Here is a 23,701-nt window from a genome sequence, read left to right on the forward strand (position 1 = left end):
CACACATTGACACATTATATTTTAATTTATATTTAAATTCATGCCAAGTGTTTGTATTTGTTCTTTAATACTTTTTGAATGTATGTATTTGTGTTTTGTATCTTTATTAAAATGCAATTTAAACGTATCTTTTACAAAACTGGGCCTAGTTATGACTTTGAATAAAAACCTACCTAAAAAGCAATAAGTAATATTTGAAAAAATGCATATTTAAGAACCGGAATTAACCGGAACCGGAACCCTTATTTTGTAATTTTAAGTACCGAACCGGAACCAGAACCGAAAAAATCCATAAGATTCCAGTCCCTGGTTTAATGCAGCTATAATTATTTTAACGAAATTCTCACAATCTCAATCCTGAATCAATCCTGGTTGTGGTAATTGTATTATAGACCATAAAATATGTTGATATTTAGTTTATATGCTTAATATAATAGCAGGTACCTAAGTAATGCAACAAAACTCACATATAATATTCATACAAACAGTTTCACTATGTTTTAAAAATTTAAAAATGTCAACTAAAATAACCTGAATTTGTAATAAGCATGCACATACTTGATACTTGTAATGCAACTTGCAAGTTTTAATCAATGATGACATTTTATTTTCGAAACAATTATTTTACTTGAGATAATCTTTTTATAATTTTTTATTTTCAAAGAGATAACTCTTATTTATGTTATTAGTTTGCCATTTTTAAGTACAATGACTCGATTTAATATTATTTAGATACAATGCATAAAGAAATATTATTAAATGTCACAATATAAAACACTTTTATGTCAAGTCATGTGAAATTCAAAATGTTATATAAGTTCCTCGTGTTGCATTTAAATATATTTTAAATTACTGTGAATAAGAGTATACGGTATTAATAAATCATAAACTTTATATTTCTGAAATTAGTTTTGGTCTTTTATAAAATGACAAATGTAAATAACTTGTATATCTAAACAATGCTTCTGTCATCTTTTATCGTATGAAACATTTCGTATATGTCACACATTTAACAATCAAATACAGTGAATTGAAACTAAAGGCCTTTTAAAGTATTAAGTATTTGAATATGAAATAGTAAAAATGTATGGTAAAACTCAAAATTATATTTTAAAAATGTTATACCAATTCCTAAAGGGCGTATTTATTTTTAGTGTTATGAAATTATCTTTGTGCATTGAATCGTACAATATTTACGTCCATTTACCAATACCCAATTCATGAAACAAATAGTAATAAACTACGAACTTAAAATTATTTTCAGTGTACTGTATAATTCGACATCCGGTACGATGTTGTCACCGTATTGATTTTTTTGTATCTTTACGCATGAAAAGTTTATTGAAATATAAAAATAATAATACAAAAAAGTAATATCTATATTGTTTTCTATGGATTACAATCCATACGTGTTAAAATAAACAACTCCAATTCAATCATAGTGGTATCATCTCAAAAATGAATCTTCAAAATATAAATTGAATGTTGTAAATATTCACGTACATTTTTTGTTTTTGAAATATACTGTATTGTTTTATATACGCTTTCATACAAAAATGTATTCATCAAAAAGATACAGAAAGTTTCATTTTCAATTTTTAAAACAACATAATATATAAAATATACATTGGTATTATATAAAGATACGATGGGTATGGGTTGCTGTGTAAAAGTTATTTTCACTTAAAATTAATATATCTATTATTTCACTATTATGTGGTTCAAAGTTGAAATATACTTTTAAGTTTTGAAACTTTAATGGTATTATTTTATGGGACAAAATAAAAATGTCTTCTTTTCAAAAAATTGAGTAAATTAAATTATATTATGATGCTATTTAACGTTGTAGGTATAGATATTTACGAAAAAATGTATATTATCCGTAAAATAGTATAGAAAAAATGTTAACCATTGAAAAAGTCTAAACTATGATCTTTAAGAAAAATTATATGTTAATTAGTTATAAGTATTTTAAATTATAACCAATTGATTACTCATTTGAAATTCAATTTTTATATATTTAATTTTTTTTAAAAATATTCTACTTCATAATATGAAATTAAAAATGTATATCGTCATTTAAAATATTTACCAAAAACTTTTTATTTTTTTAATGATTACAATAAACATTAAATGTTTATTCAAAAATATTATTGTATGACTTTAATATTATGTAAACAAATATATTTACCAAAAAATGCATACTTTTCCAAATAATCAATGTTTCCTGTTAAAAAATAATAAATTACTCTATACATTATCATGTTTACTTCTTTTATATACTCAAATGTTATGTCTAATAAATGTAAAAGTAAATTATAGTTTTATATTTAAATAAATATAAATATGGAGTTCAACGCGAAGATGAGAACGTTTTCATAAAGACTTTGATGAAAAATACGTTTTTATAAAGTACTTTGATCTTTTAATGTGCAGACTAGGTAGTGATTTTTAGATTCTGAGTAAAGTAATGAATATATTGATTTTACACTGTGTTATTTTATGTCTATACATGCGACGTATAGCAGAAAAATGTTTTGATCTTTAACTTTGGGGGTAGTTTCTAATGGAAAATTGGACCAAATTGGTACTTTTATAAAGTCAAGATTAATATTTTGCTCGATTTTCATGTGTGAATGTGTGATGATTTTTTGTTGAATTCAAATTTAACGCATACATTACATTGTACGGTCATCTACATGACGTGCAATTTGAGATTTTTATATGCATACGGCATACCTATTATATATGAACAAGATTGTTATTATTTGGTTATAAACATATAATAATATAAGTATTTATTATAATAAATGAGCTATAAAAATTACAATAAATTGTAATTATACATTTTTTTTTGTATCTCCTTCTAATATGGACCGAAAACTCAAAATTCTATGAAACAAATACCTACTTTTTAACACGTAACAATTTTTACAAATAATTATGAAAATATTTATCTCATTTATACTTTATTGTAACCGTAGTTTTATATTTTAAAATGCTAACATAATTTCAAATTTATCACTGACATATATTAATAAAATCCAAACTGCTAGTTTGTCGTTCTTAATCTCAGCAAAATACGAGTTCAATACTCGTTATGTTAATATTGTTGTGAAAATATGTGCACTACCTGCGGATAACAAGTTACATTATATGAAAAGTTGAAACATACAAACATACCTATTTTGTAGTCGATACATAGTTTCATAAAATAGAACGTGTCAAAAACGTTTTTATATTATAATGTTAACAAATAGAATATTTACACGTGTACGAGGATTTGTAATTGATTTTTAATAATTCAATGACACTGTGGTATTTTATAAAATATTACAAGCACGATAAACCCATAAAACGCTTTTGAAATTAAAACTTTATTAATATTAATAGCTAAACAACAGTAACATTTTAAACTTTTTCTGGTAAATGACCGACTTGATATTCAAAATTATTACAATAAGGTTCATAATTGTGCATAGGTACGTTGAAACCATAAATCAATTTACGCTACAAAATATATATCACCTGCAGTGTTAACTTATCGTCCGTTGATGTTTCAAATGTTATGGTTTTGACATAATCATTGGTGATAAAAAAAAAAAAAAAAACATAGCTGATCGAAGGGAACAAATAACTTTCGCTATCACTAACTTAAGTTATCGATCAAACTTAAAAACATTAGCTGGAGGACGATTTCGAACTTATTCATGAAGAGAATATAATCATATATAATACCAAGACATAGTGTTTGCAAATACATTTTAAAGAACGTTAAATTTCGTAAATTTCGTGTACCTAGGTATTTAGATTTTTTTTGAAACTGTTCAATCTAACACATTGGATTCTTATTATGTCAAACGTCGATATATTGGATTTTTCGTAATATCAAACTCGATTGAAATCCCCCTGAAATAATTAACATAACAATGAATCTCAATGTCTCAAATATTTATTTGTGTCCCTTGAGTATCGACACAACGAGAGTTTACTGTAATATCATTATTTCGACTTGCAGTGAAAAATATAATTATCTGTTGGTTAACTAAAATTGTAAATTTCATTTTTTTGAAACTCGATTTAGGTAATGATAATCTTTGTGAATTCCGGTTTAAAATCAAAATCTTAAAAAAAATAGCTTTTTACTTAAAAATGTAAACATCCACAAATCAAATTCCTGTCACAACAGGAAATATTATGTTCATATTTTTGAATGTGAAACTACAAGTAAATCGATTTATTTTGAACATTAATATTATAGAATAACAATTTAAGTTTTAAAAATTTTAAGAATTCTTTATAATTATAAGTTTTTTTAAATATATTTTGTACAGTAGGTATGTGTGATTGTTGCACGTCTGAATTTATTTTTTCAATTTTTATCTGGAAAACTAGTTGTATGTAAACTTTATAATTAATTTGTATAAAACCGATCTGATATAAAAATTATTTTTGTTGAACTAATCTTATTACTTAATCAAGTAATGGTAATTATGTGTCTATACACTTAACTTATTGCTTTCCAGACTTAAATTATGTGTACTATAATTTACCAGGAGTGCCGATTTTTGATTAATATATCGATACTAGGGATGGGAAATTTCAAGGAACACTATGTGACGGGAATTCCTGGGAACGTGTGGGAATTTAATAATGTTTACGATAGGTACGTAAGGATAATCTATGGTTTATTTAATTTAATTATTCTGATATATTCAAGTTCTTTGCTAAATTTCCGTTTAAAAAAACACTTACACTGCTTAAACATACCAAACAAAAAATAAAACTAGGTTTCAATTGATTAATATATTTATGCACCTGCGCTGATGGAATCGATGCTATATTGGTGAAGTCGATGGGTCCCATTAAAATTCTCTGATTTTTATTACATTAAAAAAAGCAAACAAACAATTTAATAATTTTTTTTTAATTTAATACGATTTTTAATTTTTATAAGAATCAGCTGTTTTTATTTCTTTAATATTTAATATATTCAAGATCTCATTATTATATAAATATGTATTACTAAAACAGTATTTAAAAATATGTCCTAGATACCACAGATAGGTAATTTAAATTATCAAATAATTCAATACGAATTTATAATAAAAAATAACAATATTTTTTGAACAAATCGAAATTCTGAAAAATATTCTCGGGATACTTTAGACTAGGTTAGGGCATAGAGACCTAGACCATTGCCCATATTATAGATTTTAAGTTTTAACTAGCTAATAAACCAAAATAAATGTTTAACTATATACTATGTATAGTGTATACCAATGAATATTTAAATGTTCTGAATATTTTGTTGGAGTTCTTAGAGTAGACAATAAATAATTAACAAAACATTTGTATGATTTTTTTTTTATATTTTCCCGTTTCTATCAGAGTCTTAAACTACTGAAAAGGGTTACAAAGGTAGTATACATATATAGGTACTTACTATGAACAAAATCCCTCTTTTTCCTGATTAACATATTATTATGAACTGTAGGTCAGAGGTCTGTATGACTGTAACTAATGATGGAACTATCCTTTACTATTATTTATCCTTATTAATAAGTTTTAAAATTACTAAAATATATGAGATAATATTATAGTTAAACTAGGTAATTAAAAATTAAAATATACATAAATCAAGACGTGGCTGTCTATAATAACAGAAATAATAATTGAAAAAAAATTTTCAGCTTTTTTCGTATTTTCAGAATATTCCTTCCCGGGGTCGTTCACCGTAATTTCCGAGAGTGTCAAACCTAATTAATTCATCGAAACATCTTCTTTTTTAAATTCTGTCGTTACATTTTAACTAGCTTTTAATTTCTTTTTTAATTTTTTTTTACAATTGAAATAAACATGATGTAGCGTACCTACCTTTTTTTGAAAAAATTGATTTTACCAAATATTAGAAAGAAAAGATAAAGTATTTCACGTCAACAGTCTCATTAATTAAATAATACATTTAAAAAAAATAATATATTTTATAATTTATACTATATTTTTGAATAATACATTTCTGTTAGATTTGTAATGATTAAAAAATAATAAATCAATTGTTTCATCGAGTACATTATAACGCAATACATATCATTATGTCTTAATACATTTAATAAAAAAATCATTGAAGACAAGATCACATTTGATAACAAATATAAGTCATATAAACACAAATTATAACAATTATATTATTATATTATTCAACACTGTAAAATGAATTGCTTTAAACAATAAGCATCTGAACTTGACGAAATTTCACACTATAAACATAACAAATACCATAAATAACAGTTTGTGCTTATAATATGATATGTATATAAAACATGAAACATAATTTCGTAATTGGATTTGTTAAAACAGAAGTTTTCATCTCTATGAAGTCATTGAAAAGTTTAAATTAGTGGAAGTCTAATTCATATTTTAAGAAGAAAAATGTTTTTTGTCCAATGTTAGTCATATCTATAAACTTTAAGGAAGTTCTAAAATCATTTTATGTTTATGGTGAAAAAAACTTTTTTTAAATGTTAACTGCTTTTTAGTTCATTTTGCATAAATTATAGACTAGTCTACCAAATTTATTAAATTTATAGTAATATTATTACATAATATAACATATTACATATTATAATAATAACAAAATGAACAAAAAGTACATATATGTAGAAAAAAATTAGATGTATTATAAATAATTACATGACGATAAGTATAAGTATCTAGCATTTCTTAAGACAGAATAATATAAAACACTTAACAAATTATAAATTAATTTCAATTCAATGGTAAAATATTATAATATAATTAAATTGTTAATTTTTTACTATACAATCATTTTATCTAATAGTTTTCATGAAAAATGAGAATTATCTTAATAATGAAGAGTTAAGACTAAAAACAGTGAATAACGAAAAGAAACCAATATTAAACTCATAATAGTACGAATGATATTACTGTACATATCCGTAAATATCCGCACAATTTATAATATACATTATACAGGGTATAGTAAAAAAAAACTGATGAAATATGTAATAAATTAACTGCGTAAAAGAATACGGTTACTCAATAGGTATGCTTACTTTTTTCACATAATTATAAATTTAAAAAAATATAATTTAATAATATATTGGCAAAAGTTAGAACAATAGTTGGACCATATTATATTTGTTTATCATTCATATTAAAACCAGTAGGTACCTATGTACTTATATTAGGTATATTTTTACTTACGTTCATCTCGTTTGTTTCGATCACGCCGGTACGCTTTGTAGTTAGATTCGCGTTTTCAAATTAAAGTCGAATTTCTACGTGCCTGTACCGTTAAATATTAATAGCCGCTATTATATAATAGCGTCACAACTTATATATTGTATAATAATGATATGCATTATATACCTTAATAAAGGTTCGTATAATGTTATAACATTAGAAACAAAATTCCTTTGCGGGTCCCCACGTGCGTATTCCCGAAATCGTCCGGCCCGCGGAATATAGGTCAGCGCCGTGTATAACGAGTGTTGATAAATTATGATTCGCATGTACCTACGTCAAATGGATGAAACGGCTGAAACACATGCGCACGCTATCCACTGCCGCCGTTATTGATAAGCGGCCTAGGTACGTATGATATTTATATCGCCGAGTCGTCTTCGGTCTTCTTGTCCGGCGCATTATCGTTCCTCAAAAAGAATTTTCTTCGGCAGACTTAATATCTACTAAGTAATAACATAATAGTATAATAATATTATGACCTGGTTATTGTTGGTAGTTCGCACAACGATCGGTACCTAAACGTACTTAATCGGCCATCATATTTCGCGCCGAATTCCTTTATTCCCTCGCATTGTTCTAACGATCGGACAATATATTATTATAATATCCACCAATGTAAACGTAGGTATTAGTGGATCATTAATAATATTATTCGGAGTACCGTTGATAATACTACTACATTCTTTTCCAACGTGGTAATATTTTATTTAACGTATAATCTCGACTAATAATTATTGTCTGGTCAGTTTTAGACAATAATATCATACACTAGGTAGTTTTCTTGACCGATTTTCATTTGAGAAAAAAATATTGCACACGAAGTGGTTTTACATTGTTTAAATGTTTTCTTTTTAAAAAATCCCCCATATTTTTAATTACTTATTGTGAACCAAAAAATTCTTTCTGAAAATATCATTGTAAAATATCTAAAATTGTGCAAATAGTATGTAATAGTGCCTATACTGTGTATTTATAAGTATTCAAAGTTTATATGGATGGAACGGTGAAGCTACAATATTGGAAACTCGAGGGTATTCTCAGCCACTCCACTCCTTTTATCTGAACTTTAAATGCTTAAATTAACAATTGTTAGACGTTCGTAGGTTGCATTTCAGACTTATCAGAGATTAAGGGGGGTAATTAACAATAACCCTAGTAAATATAAGGTATATAACACTAACATAACATACCAATCGTATTTTAATTTTTAACTCACGTGAGATCTTAAAATAAATTCATAGCCCCCTATATATTTTGCTTTCATAATATGTATGTTCAATGATATACCTACGTCCTACATTCAATGTATTATAATGTTATTATTCTCATACAATATAGAATCAGCTGAAGAAGCAAAATACAATTAAAATTTAAATTAAATATCACATCAATATTTATCAATTGTTCACACTTATAATAATACTATAGTGCCATTATTGTCAACAAAAAAAATGTTACAATATTTTTAATGTAATTATCACCTTATTGAAATCTGATACCTACGTAAATGAATATGTCATTATATAGTTGTTCAATTAAATATTTTAAGGTTGATATTATTTCATAGAAAGTTGGAAACAAAATTTTACTTATACAGAGCATACCTATGTTACTCAATCATCGGCGTAACTAGGGGGGAGCTAGGGGGGCTTAGCCCTCCCGTATTAGTATTTAGCCCCCTAAAAAGTTTTAGTTTTTAGCCCCTCCTAATATAGGCTCGTAGTTAGAACCTAAATCTTTACGAAGAAAAAAAAATGTTTAAAATAATTAATAATATAAAATATAATATTATAATATACGTGAATGTATCAAGTACGAATTTATCGTAATATTGATCATAGTTTTTGCGGAAGAAATGTGCGTGTATGTGTATACCTTATCTGCTTATTGCATATTAGCTTCAAGCTTATATAGCGCCTCTATGGCTCATCATAATATTATATATTATTTTATTAAATAATACATTCACCATAAATTCTGTTTTTTATATCACATCGTAAAAAAAAATTTACAATTTTGTGGCACCTTATCAGTTATCAGTCCTCCAAGACTGTTATATAAAATGCAAATAAATGCAATAAAATGCTATACAAATTCAGTATTATCTAAATGAGCGGGGGGGCGTGGCCCTCTCTAGACCCCCTTGCGGGTGGTCTTATACCCACCTACCTATTCGTATGATATAGTTATATAATTTGTATCGTACTGTGTAGTCAAAAGTAAAAATTCTCAGTAGTTTTCAAAAGCACCGGGAAAAATTTGGCAAAGTTTTTGTGATTATTAAACTTTAGTTACGCTGATTAGGGGGGTGTGGGGGGCTTAGCCCTCCGGTGTATTTTACACTTTGGTTTTCTAGGACTCTAGTCCCTGTAACTATTCAATCCTAGTTACGCCCGCATGAACCAAATTATTGTTTTACTAAACGGAATTTGTAAAGAATAATCAAAATCGAAAATATAAAATCCCCTCATCGTTCGATAAAACAATAAAAGTTTTCATCATTGGGTTATCTGAGCAAAATTCAATCAGGGTTAGAAAAAAGTATAAATTGATTTAACTTGCTCATGTCGTCAAGGCGGTGACGAAAATTTATTATACGGAAACCTCTTCTCGGATCTTGGTGACAAAACTGAACTCTCGTGGGACAGTTGCAAATACGAAATCAAATTCAACACCAGCCTAATAATATTATTACGCACATATGCACGCATAGATACACACAAACACACCCACACATATGATTTTTTTTTTGCAATAAACTACCCACATTAAGGGATCTTATTTCACATAATATACACGCTTATAATACTCTTATATACGAAATTATAAATATGACAATGTTATAATATTGGTGTATTTTTATATTAAATAATTTATTCACGTATCGGTAATAATTTATAATTATTAAAATAGTTTAAATTTTGTAAAATATTTATGCATTTTTATCTCACTGTACCATGCAAGCCAGTTTTTTTTAACTTTAAATAATTACCATATTTATAATTTTGTACAAATGTCATTCTGATGTACAAAGACTAATATTATAATATACCAAACCATGTTCTGCCAAACATCTACTCAATACTCTTAATGTTTTCCCTAGATTTCCATTACCATGTGGGCTTAAATCAAATCGTCATTGACATTTTTCGAAAATTGAATAGTGAAAAACCATTGATTTTAGAAATATATTTACCGTAAAGAAATGCCTTTTTTAAATTGATGCAGGTCCTTGTTGAGTAGTAGGTACTTTGTAACATTTAATACATATTTTATGGGCAAACAAATCTTAAATCTCTGTGGGACTTGATTCATGATTAAATATTTATATTGTAGATCCAGAAAAGATGATGAATATTAAACTCTTCTACAGTGATAGTTCTAGTTGAATTTCAGTCCAAGTAGGTAGTTGGATAAACGGGGGCATTAAAAGCAGCGCTATTATTGACTATAATTTATATAAGTATTGTTTCATTAGGACCAGTCTATTATTTTAAGATAATCAGACCCATAAATATGTATTGGTTGAATAATTAATATAAAACAAAAACAATGGCAATATCATGGAAATATAGATTTATAATTTGTTAATTAGTCCTTTATAGAACCCTCTCATAATTATACCTATTACAATTAACATGTTCGTAGTTATTAGTTTGTTGTTTTATAATAGGTACACGTTTTTTTTTTTACAGAATCGTATCATTATTTGAACTGAAAATGCTAATAAAAAAAAATCGTGCCTATGTATCTTTAATTTTTTTGAATGGCTATAGTAACACTACTTATAAGAAATCATGTATTACATTTTCCAACTTTTTGTTATAGCAAAAATATTTCTATTTGTAAAAAAAATTGAAAATTACAAATGTGTATGAATATTTTTAATTTTTCCATCTATAGAAAATGTTAATATTATAAACTCAGTAAAACTAATTAATTAGCATTTACTTTAGTTATAGGTATGACGTATACATACAATTTAAACTTTTTTTTATTACTTCAGAAGAAAGTTACAATCTGTATTTGTAATTTATTCAGTAGTTGGTACAATAAGCAAATATGATAAATTAAAACATATATAAATAGAAGGACAGGAGAGGGGAAGACGCCCATTGGCGGCACTAGGAAGATTTTAACTTATACATATTCTTTTTAAAATTAAGTTATTACAATGGATTCTTTAACTAATTAAGTTATTAGGTAATAATTAGAAAATTAACTAACGATAGTTACATTAAAATATTATTTTTTTAAACTTAGCTTTAACTAGTTAATTTTCACATTTGAGTCTAAAATTGTATTACAACATTTAATATTTTGAAATAACTTACAATATGTGTCTTCTATTAATTTGTCGATTGTATCTTGCTTCAGTTTTGAATTTCTTTTGCCCATGCTTTCTTTTTCTTATCTGTGTATATCTGAGCAAGAACAGCCTTCTTGCATCTGACGTTACTGGATTATTGTCTTATTATAGGTACTGAAAAAATGTTTAAATTGTATTATTTGTCCATCTTACTTTTCTGAGTTAGTGAAGAGACTTGTACACAGTAACGATTCACTTAGCGTGGCAACTGGCAAGTAGTCAGTATAGTGTTGGACATTTTGGCTAAAGAATTCGTCTATTGTTTATTAAATTAACATTCTAAAGATTAAAATTTAAAACTGTATCTCTACATTATGTTTTTTGTAAATAATAAAATATATAAACCAAATATATTTGAGATGCTAAATCACTATATCTATCATTTTTAAAAACCTTCTATCAGTACTCAACAGTATTATTCTAATCAATAATTAATATTAAAGTTATCATAAATTACTTATCAATAGGTAGTCAACTATACATTTTTATGAATCTCATCATTTGATGACAGTTATTAATTTTAAAGAATATTCAGGATATCTATTTCACTCCCTAATAACTATTTCACAGAGATTACATTTTAAGTTTAGGAATTTGATAGCTTAAAATAATAAAGATATTTGATATGTTTTGTAATTTCAATTTTTAAATAGGTTTAAAATACAATATTAAATTTTATTTTTATATAACAGTTCCTATATTTTATTGTTACCATAATATTGAATTACAATGCACAGAAATATTTATTTCCTTATCATTTTTTTTTAGAAATATAACTAAAAATTAATAAAAATTACTTAGGTAAGTATGTCAATTTAATAATTAGAATAGCTGTACATAAATTATACACACATTTTAGTTTTTAAGTACAAGTATTAATTTGTAACTCACTATCTTCGCCACAAGCACAGCTTACAGTAGATAGATAATTCAAATGTATAATGTATAATTGTATAATTGTTTTTTTTTTTTTTTAAATTATTAAATATTTAATAAACATACAATATTAGGTATATTACATGTCACGTAAAACTGTTGAAATCTGTTGAATAATGTTCTACTACACATGTAGTATATTATTCTTCCTTAACTATGACAATAAGCGTTTTATAAATATTAAATTTAACATTAGAGCTTCATTTTGATAATTAAAAGCTCAACTTATATACATCTTGCAGTTGTCATAACAACATAATATATACATCTCTTATTTGAGTGTTATAAAATTATAATTAACTATGAAATATTGAGTAAGTTGTATAATATTATAGTGGCTATTTAGCATTGTTTACTTAGTCCTTTATTTGTAATTTTCTCGACTAAGAATAAAATTAAAGAATATGATTCAATATCTGTACGTCAATGTGATATTTAAAATCGTTTATTAATTGAACAAAATTGTCTCATATCATATCATTTATTAATTTCCGTATAAAATTTTTTTTTTGTTTTGTTACATTATTAATTTATTTATACGATCCGTAAATTTATTTTTTTACAATAAATACTAGCACTGTGGGAGTTGATGGGTTAGAGGCTTGAAAGAAGAATCCATCCAGTGATGGAACTTCTTGACAGGATATAAAAATTTAAATTTCAAAAATAAAAACAAGTTTGTTTATTAAAATTTAAAACCATACATTCTTTACTTATAAGCTTATATTTATGTTTGAGTATTTAGCTATTTTTTCGTAATATGTTAAATATTTAATCAACAGGTATGAACGTGTGTGGCGTATATATAATAATATTTATAAAATGTTACACTACCTACATTATTTTAGTAATTAGTAAGTATGTATACTATACGCGGTAAGTACTACCTATGTGGCTATGTAGGTACAAGCGAATTATCAACCTGCACTCCACTAATTCTAAACCATTTCGTCACCAATGTAACGACTAATTAATGTTACATCCATGGTTACAATAATAATTATTGTAATAATATCGGTATAATAGGTAATAGAAAACAAAATGCTGGTGGAAAGATGTGAATTACCTTTCGTTGAAAATCTAGTGCCCGTCTTGAACGCGAATCCACTGTTGATAATGCACCGCGGAAGGTCGCAAAAACCAAACTCGATATGGCGGGGGGGGGGGGCGATTTTTAAAAAACAAAAACGATTTTCGAAAACGAACGCACTCGCGTGAACGATGAACAGCAACGCAAGGCGCAACAATGCGTGACTGCCGCGCGGTCGTCGCCCGTCGGTCGGGAGCGAGTAAACCGATGGACTTTGGCTGCTAGGCGCGCCCTTACACGCCGCCGCCGCCCGTGACGTTGTCGGTTAATCACCGTCACGCGTACCCTGTGTAATGTGTACACGTGCGCGAAACGCGAGTTCGCACTTTTTGAGGTATAATACGAAGGTGTATTGTGATATGGCGCCGATTTGCGGTGTACAACATTATTATTGTGCGTAAAAAAAAAAAAAAAACCATTACAACGCGAACAATGCGGTATTATTTTAATAACCCTGCACTTGCACAGCCCTTCAAAAGTCAGAACCCGCGCGTGTGTCCGCGCCGAAACTACGAGATCGAAACCAAACAACGTTTGTTTTTCTTGAGACTATTTAGATTGTCCCGCTGTGAGTATAATAATATTATAGTTCTCGTTGAAAAAAAATTGTGTTTGTGTTTCGTTTCGTTTTATTTGTTCGCGGTTCCACTGCCATTTTTAAATCATTTGTATAAAATTCGTGAGATACTCGGGGTTGTATCCAAATGATAGAAATAATATTATTATTACCCATATAACTATAGGTACTATATGGACATAATATAACAATAATAATAAATATTGCTCGGAAGTTATGGAAGCTAAAAAAAGGAAAAATATACCTGTAAATATGCAACAAAAAATTGTAAAAATATGTGCACGTTAAAATGTCAAACATAATATAAGTATAACTAACTTTAAAATATTATATATCTCATTTTATTGAAATGCAATTTCGAATGACGAGAAATAGGTAACTTCTTCTATTTAAAAGATAGAATTATGTAATTTATATATATATATATTATTAGGTTTTGTATTCAATAAAAAAAGGAATACATTTTTTTTAACATACCTTTTTTTTTTAGATGAAAATAGATATTTACAATCTGTAATATTTATATACAACAATAAGTGAATTTGATAGCAAAAAAAAAAACTTGATGGTACATAACATGAATGGCGTGAGGAGGGAGGCCCACCAGTGTGGATACCCTCCAACTTGGGGTTAACATACCTACAACTATTTTTTAATATGTTTAGATAGTAATATTTCCTGTCTATTTTCTCAAAACATAATGCATTTTATATTAAGTGCTTGATATTATAATACAAGTATAATATTTACATTTTTAAAAATTCACTTTTTTAGGAAAGTGAATCTAATTGGTACTTTGGGGGGTCAAAAGTACCAACTAGATTCACTTTCCTATCAGAAAACGTACTGTTGAAGAAAATCCAAGCACTTTAACTGTCCTAAAAGGTGATGACAGACACAAAAAAAAATAAAAAATAAAAAAATAAAAAAAAAACACACATCATTGTTAAATCAATACATTCATCGCTCCACTCAGAATCTAAAACTCAAAAACAATTTGAATAATAATGTAAGTATTAAGTAATAATATAATTAGATGCAGAATAATAATTTTTTCTTTAGATTATACAAATGTACTCATGTCAAAAATTCCAAATATAAATAGTATAAAATATGTTAGATAATATTATGCTAATGATACTTTTTTGTGTAGGTATCTTTAAATAGAAAAAAAACACTAAAATATAAACAATATTATACATTGGTTTTAGAAGGATACCGATAAGTAATATGTAAATTATTTTCAGTAGTTTGAATTATTGTCGTAGGAAGGTTTGAAATAAATGAAGATTTCCCCGTGTTTTCCGCTTTTTCGAAGTATTCTGGCATTCCGATTTTAGTGGATTTAACTTCAGAAGTATTACATTCCTTTTCTTTGCTTTTTTTATTCTGTGACTTCTTATTTTTATTGGTTTTGGGATATTTTCTGAATGACGATTCTCCCACTTTTACATCAGAAGCATTGAAATTGCTTACCACATAAATATTATTTATCTGGCACAACAAATTTTCTGAAGTGGAGGAATTGTCAAGCATGGCGGAAACATCCCTTGATACATTCTGCAACAATTTATCCACATTTTCGGAAAAATCATCATCCGTTTCTTGGTATGATGTTTTCTTCTGAATTAAATGATCGTTTCTATTCGCTTTCAACCTGAAATTTTTCATACTTGTCGTTTATATAGTTTAAAGGCTAGGATAGAATATTCGGATAGTATAATATTGAGCATAGAAATGTATTTATCACATCGTAAAATGCTAGTCAAATATCTCCTCCATTGATTTTCAATATTTTTTTTAAAAATAATAATAATACTAATACGTACCTAAAAGATAAGTCATCATCAATCGGATGACCAATTATATAAAACAAATGAAGGGTAAATATAGCAGAACCTAAATACGAACGAAAAAGTTTCATTATTTATCAGCTGCAAATTATTAACCATTAATGTTATGCTATTAAATAATTATTACAAGCTTTTATATGTATTTCAAACATGACACATAAACAGTGTATCCAATAGATACAGTGAATCAATTAACAAGCATTCTTTTTTTTTAGCCAATACCTACAGATATTTTGTCACGATAGAAAACAATTATTGTTTAAAAATATTTACAAAATTCATCTTTATTTGTTGTTGTATAACCAAACTGTGGCGACTGATAAACATTGATAAAATATTATCTAATATGTACTACTAATGATTAATGGTTTATTCGGTTTAGATTTTTGTTGTTAATAATAAAATCATTTATATAATATATCTAATCTGGATTATATTTCCACATTCCAGTAAGAAATAGTCGAGAATAATAATTTGTTTTGTTGTTCAAAATACAATCCATTTCGATTAATTTCCAGTTCACATAATCACATACCTACCTCCAAGTAGTTTATTGTCATTGTTTTTCATACCTATCGTAATTTTCACAACTCACTCTTCACCGCTCAACCTAACCGAAACGGTTCTCTTTATTTTGCGGGTAAAAAACAAAATAGTTACTAAAATGTATATAAACTCTATTACAATGCAGTCCACTACGCGGTATAGTGTTTCTGCACAAGCATGTCAACAGTAAATTACCTTAAAGTTGTTTTTCAAACGAAAATATAAGCCGTCTGCCGAATTTTACCGAAACAACTTTAGTTTATGGTTTGATGAAAATATATTGCGTCTGTGACGACGAAAAGTTGCCAAGCATTTCTAACGGCATTCGTGTACGGTCCGTAATTATTAACAATTCCGTTTGCTCGGCATTTGAGATTAAACTGACTTTCGTCCCAGGTGTGTACACCTCGTCCGGATTACAGCAACATAAGTGTACCTTGAGAGCTCTACCTACACACTATTTGCGTGTGTTCGCGGTTGGCAATTCGTAATTCGCAATTTATTAAAATCCGTCATTTGGCGTCGATTTGTGTAATGTTAATGAACAATTCTACCACCTATAGTAAGCAAGCGAGCGCATTATATTAACGCAAGCTCGTTCTTAATGATTCACGAGAGAAAAACTATTCGTCATGGATGATAATATCTTTAGGTATTTATATGCACGAATAATAACTTAGCACAGCACGTCTCTAGAAAAATATATATATTTTTAACCTGGCTGAAGTAATGTGAAATTAACATACAAATCGAAAATTAAACAATTACTACGAAAGTGTTGAAAAATATCCAACTACCTAATAGTTACCTAATAGTTATTAAAATAAATCAATAGTGGTTTCCCCCCTCTCACACATCTCTCTCTCTCTCTCTCTATCTATCTATCTATCTCATTTCGTTAAATAGTATCTACCGAAGTCATCATATAATTCTGGTTCATGAACAAAGAACCAGCAAAAGCATTGTTACCTACTGTTTCGTCATCATATTATATTATATTATATTATATTTTGAAAACTCGTGTTATTATAATATCATAATAGTATCAGACTCCGTGTTGTCTATAGACATGTGATTATTGAACACTGGTGTTAGTTACAATCATGTCAACAGCTCTAAGCTATTATATCCATTTAAAATTCAATAAATTATATAATTTGAATTCTCTATTGTTTATAATTTGAATTAAAATATAGTTGTGAATTGTGAAATATTATATCTATGGTGACAGTAAACGCAACACCATTTAAGTGATACTTCTAGGCTTAGATGTGCAATGTTATATACCTATATTGTTCTACCATTGAAAGTTAAATTATGTTCTATCTTCTTTCATATTTCTATTATTTTCGACATCCACTACTCGAAAATTAATTTTATTTACTATTTGACTTACCCAGTTATTATAAAAATAATTTAAGTTGGAAAGTTGTTATTTCTACGAAAAAAAATTATTTTTACTTTATTGAAACAATTCCCTAAAATATTATTCTCTTGCATGATTAACATTTTACAATATTACGTACTAAAATCCAGATTTGACCGAATAGTTTTGAGTTTTTTAACTTAGTGTCCAAAGGATAATAGGTCCATGATAATGGGTTTGGAAGATATTTGGGCTATGATGATTTGAACATTTTAGTAATTAATATTAATCTATCAATATTTATAATTTATAAAAATAATGGTCTAAATATAATAAATACTAGATCTGATATTAAGTTATTTTATATTTTTGAAAACCCATTTTAAAGACTATTATCCTTAATATACAAATTTTTACTACTGGAAAACCACTCTTACGAATTTTAATTTAGGTACATCAACATTTTTTAAAAAAATGATGCAATTAATAATTTATTGCAAAAAAGGTGAATTTCCTTTTGAAAAATAGAAATGTGTATCACCATTCATCACAGAACGCTCCCTAAGTAGTACGAAAAATCAATCACAATCATGTGAAAATATGGACTTTAGGTATAGGTATTTCAAATTCTAAAAATCAGAATTTGAATAAGCTCATTATAAATTGAAAAAATGAGGAAGATATACAAAATTAATTTAATTTGCACTTATTAAAAAGTTTCAATAACGTCCTTTTGTATTTTGTCTTATAATTAAACCAATAAGGAAATTACAGTAGGTAGGTAATAATTAAATTAGTAATTACAATATAACTTAATTTAAGAAAAACTCATTCGCCAATAACAAGCCTTTTCATAAACCATAAAACTATTTTATTTTGAGTGAAAATAGTACACTTTTAATTAATGACAATACTTGTACGATAATATAAGATATTAAATCTCAAAATAACATTTTTTAAATATTATCAGTATAATATTATCTATACATAAATTTAGTGTTTTAACTTTTATATGTAGCTATAATTCTGATATATTGGATATAAGTCTATACGTTTATTTTCATAGCTTTTATAATTCAAATTCAGTCTTACAGCCTGTGATTATTCCAATTTAAAACTGTATGTATAGCTATTGATTATTTAATAATACATAATTCTAAATTAGGTACTCGGGCACACCCACTATAACACATCGACTTAACCTTACCTTGTCATAAGCTCTATTAAGATTTTTCAAGCCTTTTTTTATATCTTTTTCATATTTTTTTATCAATTCCTTACTCACTAAACCCATAATTCATCCATATACAGTAAAACATCCTTATCACGGAATCACTTGGATTTTTTGTTACAAAGGAGTTTTCGAACGAACTTTATCCCGAACGGTATTTTGCCCGAAAATCCAAAAACCCAAAACCTATAATCCCGAACCCCTTTTTTCCGAATGGTATATTTTCCGAAAGTACGTATACCCTAAACCTTTTTTCCCGAACACTTTTCACCTAAATCGATAATTCCTACGTAATTTTTGACATTCCCAGTATGTTTTTCCGTTGACTGGTAATTAAGACCACACGTAAATAAAACCACCGTAAAATAATTTTACTCACCCAAAATTTTAATTTCAGTCATGATGGTAAATTAAAATAAAATAAAAATAATTTTGATATAAAATTTACAAGAAAACACAATTTTTATAGATATTTGAAAATGGAAGTATAACGACAGCCGATATATCCTGCGAATATCGCGAATCTACGATTACAATGATGTGGTGATATCGGTGTAATATACAAATCAGTTAAATGTTCATGTTTTTTTTTTTTTTTTTTTTATTATTAATTAAGGCATTCCTAGCTAGAATAGCTAACTAAGCCTACTGATAGTATATACAAAAAATGTTTATGTGACGACGGTAAAGTGCGATAAAGGCAAGATACCCGGACTTTTTCTGAAATACTATCTTTAACGCCGCACACGTCGCCCGCGGGCCACTACTGAAATAGCTCACTTCCCGCCCTTGCTACACAATATGCTATTAATTATACTTTGAATTTTTTATTTCGGGAAAAAGGTATTCGGGAAAAAGATTTCGAATTTTTGGATTTTCGGGCAAAATACCATTCGGGAAAAAGTTCATTCGTAAATTTCGATTCGTGAAAAACGGCGGGTAATTTTTAAAACCGAGTTTTCGTTATTGGAGACTAAAATAAACGGGATATAGGTTATACGGCAGTGTTGTTATTTTCCATTGTAAAGAGATTTCCGTCTTATAGATTGTCCGTTTTAAGGACGTTTTACTGCATATTTTTAAACTTAGCCCATTCAATGTATGCTAATTAGAAGACAAGGTGAGATAGTTTTATGATATATTTTCTTCTATCAAACTTGGTATTATTCGAACCACATCAAAAATACATATTATTATTTTACCAATTTATTATATTTTTGATGAATATCGAATTACGTATTTGGTTAAAGAACTTTTAACGAATTATCATTTTGACAAACTGTCCAAAGATACTAAAAAAAAATATATTCAAATTGAATGCGTAGGTATATAAATTCTAACATTATGTTAAATTATTATATTTTATAAATGAGGTTAAAATGTTACAAATAAACCTGTGGTAGCAGTAAATTTAGATCATATTATACAATATTGCTACTTCAAGGAGTTCAAGGTCCAACCGATATACTTATAGTTGCAACCATTTTCAATGCACTGGTGTTATTCTAGAGTTATCTCTGATCAAATAATTACCTACCTACCAGGATGCATCTTAAATGTTTAACACCCTTTGGGATTCCTCCACAGAGATATACTCAAACGAGGTCTGGATTACTATTTGCTTAGGATTTAGAAAATTAATACAAACACGTGTACCTACTACTACTTACTTGTTCCTAATGTAGACAAACGGTGAATTAGCGTAAAACCATACGCTTATACGATATACGTGAATTGCATAAACACAATCACTCATTATGCTATAGTTGTGTGTTATTTGTTATACGTGTAATGATTTGTTTAAGTTTTCAAATGATAACCACAATTAATGACAAACAATTTTTTTACGAATTTTCCTTACACGCCGATCGTTACATTTGAACGATTCTCGAACCATGGACCTCGTAGTGCTGACTAGTGAACAAATAATGACAAACCCCATATCAGTATTCTGCAACTACATACCTATTACTGACTATCCAGTACAGAATAATCGAACGACGTGCTCGATTTATCGGTTACTAGCGAGTTCTGAGTAGGTGCCTGCAATATTTATAACATTATATATTTTGCATTATTTTTTTTTTTTTTCGATAATTACTATCTATTACTTACATTGTATTAAAACCCGTTGTTTTTCTTGACTCATTTACAGCAAATACCTTGTGAGTGTTTTGATCTACTTACAAAAAAAAACATGTGCCTATATTATTATTTATTACGGTCTACCAATGTGGTTACAGCTTCACACAGCTTAAATATACATTTACACGAAAACTTTGAATCAATTTCACACATAAGCATAGACGTAGATGAGTACTACGAAAGTGTGTTGTACATTTTTACTATTCCCCATCTTATATTATAGGTAATCGACCAACCTAACGAGTAACGATACATCTACAGAGTCGACTACATTCGGTATTTCTATAGGATACACGAGTCATTTTCTGAACGTTCGACTGAAATAGATTTTTTAAATAGCCGGATTGCACTTTTGCCACTGATTTGTATACTGAATAACTGTACATCTACCTATTAAATCCCAATGACCGACTGCCATACACTAGACATCATATACTCAAAACATAACCACGTCCAACCCGAGGTTCGCAGTGACAGTTCATTATAACGCGTGTATAATGTATATTTTTAGGAAATTGTGTAATGGTAGTAGATATAGGTACCTATTATAGTAGAATTATATGGTTTTGAAATATCACACAAAATATTTTAAACAATCGTGGTAAGTGGAAACAGTTTTGTAATTAAACTATAATCGGATAATAACGTCCTGGATAACTGCATCTTCTATCCATTTAATTTTGACGAAAAATCGATTTTCTATTGTTATCTTCAAACAGTATATTATTTTCTTTTTGTTTTCTTTCAATTTTCCAGAACCACTTACTAGGGTTAACTCTGTACAGAAAATTACCCCTCTAATAAAATAAACCTTTTTTTCATTCTTACTCGTAGAATTCTGATTGGTTAATAAAACTTTACTTTACTAAGAAATTAAAAAATGTATTTCTAAACGTTTCTAAACCGTAATTTCTTATGTTTACTTAACGTGCACGTTATTGTAAGGTGAGATTTAACATCATAAAAATGTAGAAAGTAAAATAACAATATAATTGCTAACATTGTTGTAACTCAACATAAAAAGTATCAAAACATAATAATTTCGTCAACGAAATATATCATACGTTACATGACTGTCAAAAATAATATATTATATACTACTAGGTACTTAGATAATAGCGTAATATACAAAACACGTTTAAAATCATATTAGGTACCTATATTTGTTATTTTTTTTAATTTCGTAACTAATAGTATCTACCAAATAAGAAATTGAGCCAACTGTATGGAGTAAAAACACTGCAAGTGTGTAAACTTTACCAATGTGACTACAAACGTCATCGAGTGAATTCGAAACCTTTATCTGAATCTATAAGACGGCCTTTCATTCAAATATACTAACGTTTGTTATCATTATACTTAATGATAAGTATTTTTTTTTTTTATTATTATTGATTTTAAACATCGGCAACTATGGTTATTAATATTTTTTAGAGGTGGTTACGGTTTGTTGATAAACACGTATGTATGTGGATCGTGGTCCTAGGATTTGTCACTAAAAGACACGGGTGGTCACCCATCCGAGAGCTAGCAGCCAAACGATGCTTCACCAAAGCACACATTAGTGACAGCGACCAATGCCGATTACCCATTAGGTGAAGTAAGAACCCGCCTAGGGTTACCTGGGTTACGCCTGGGGAACCCCCAATCGTTATAGAGGCCCCGAGAAAACGGAAAACCATTTAATTTTTTTTTTAAATTATCCATTTAATTTACGGATTAACCATTAACGGAACAAAAGTCAATAGGCATATCAAACTGAGCATTGTAGGTAGAAAATAGAAAATATTTTTTGATTTTATCGAATTATAAATACTTGATAATATTTTTGTATATTATCAGGTGGCAACGAACATTACCTAATGTGTTACAAGATTTAATCGATCACCATAAATATTTTATTTTATTTATTTATTAAATTTTTTTTATTCTTCAAGAAGATAATGAACATGTTCAAAATATCACGCCCAAAATATCAGCAAATGTAATAATATGTTACAATATGTATTGATAAATTATATTCATTAGTCACGAAAAAATAGACAGATGCTAGTGTGTTATAGGTACGTTAATCTCAAAGCTATACAATATATTATTCGGCCATATTACAATCCACAATCATCGAAAAACGAGCACTTGACTGACACCTGAGCATCGATGAATGCTCAGGCCAACGTGCGGTATTTTCCGTGTTATTAGTTTTCGTAAACCAATTCTTTGTAGCAGTATTAGTTTTTTTCGTAATAACTTTGTTAGTTAAAATAAATTTAACTGATATATTACAATTTAATACGGTTAATATTGAGCAACAATATATAG

At 27.6% G+C, this 23,701-nt stretch overlaps 1 protein-coding gene across 1 annotated transcript in view; it reads right to left on the reverse strand.

Moving 5' to 3' along the window:
- Positions 1–13,828, reverse strand: part of LOC100575640 (frequenin-1) — a 201,270-nt gene extending 187,442 nt beyond the window's left edge. Inside the window, exons 1-2 of the mRNA XM_029487013.1 lie at positions 13,641–13,828; positions 11,604–11,752 (exon numbers count right to left, since the gene is read on the reverse strand). Coding sequence (XP_029342873.1) covers positions 11,604–11,667 — 64 coding nt within the window. The 5' untranslated portion in view covers positions 11,668–11,752; positions 13,641–13,828. The remainder of the gene's footprint in view (positions 1–11,603; positions 11,753–13,640) is intronic.
- Positions 13,829–23,701: the final 9,873 nt, after the last annotated feature.

This window comes from Acyrthosiphon pisum, chromosome A1, assembly GCF_005508785.2.
Source record: "Acyrthosiphon pisum isolate AL4f chromosome A1, pea_aphid_22Mar2018_4r6ur, whole genome shotgun sequence".
NCBI classification, from domain to species: Eukaryota; Metazoa; Arthropoda; class Insecta; order Hemiptera; family Aphididae; genus Acyrthosiphon; species Acyrthosiphon pisum.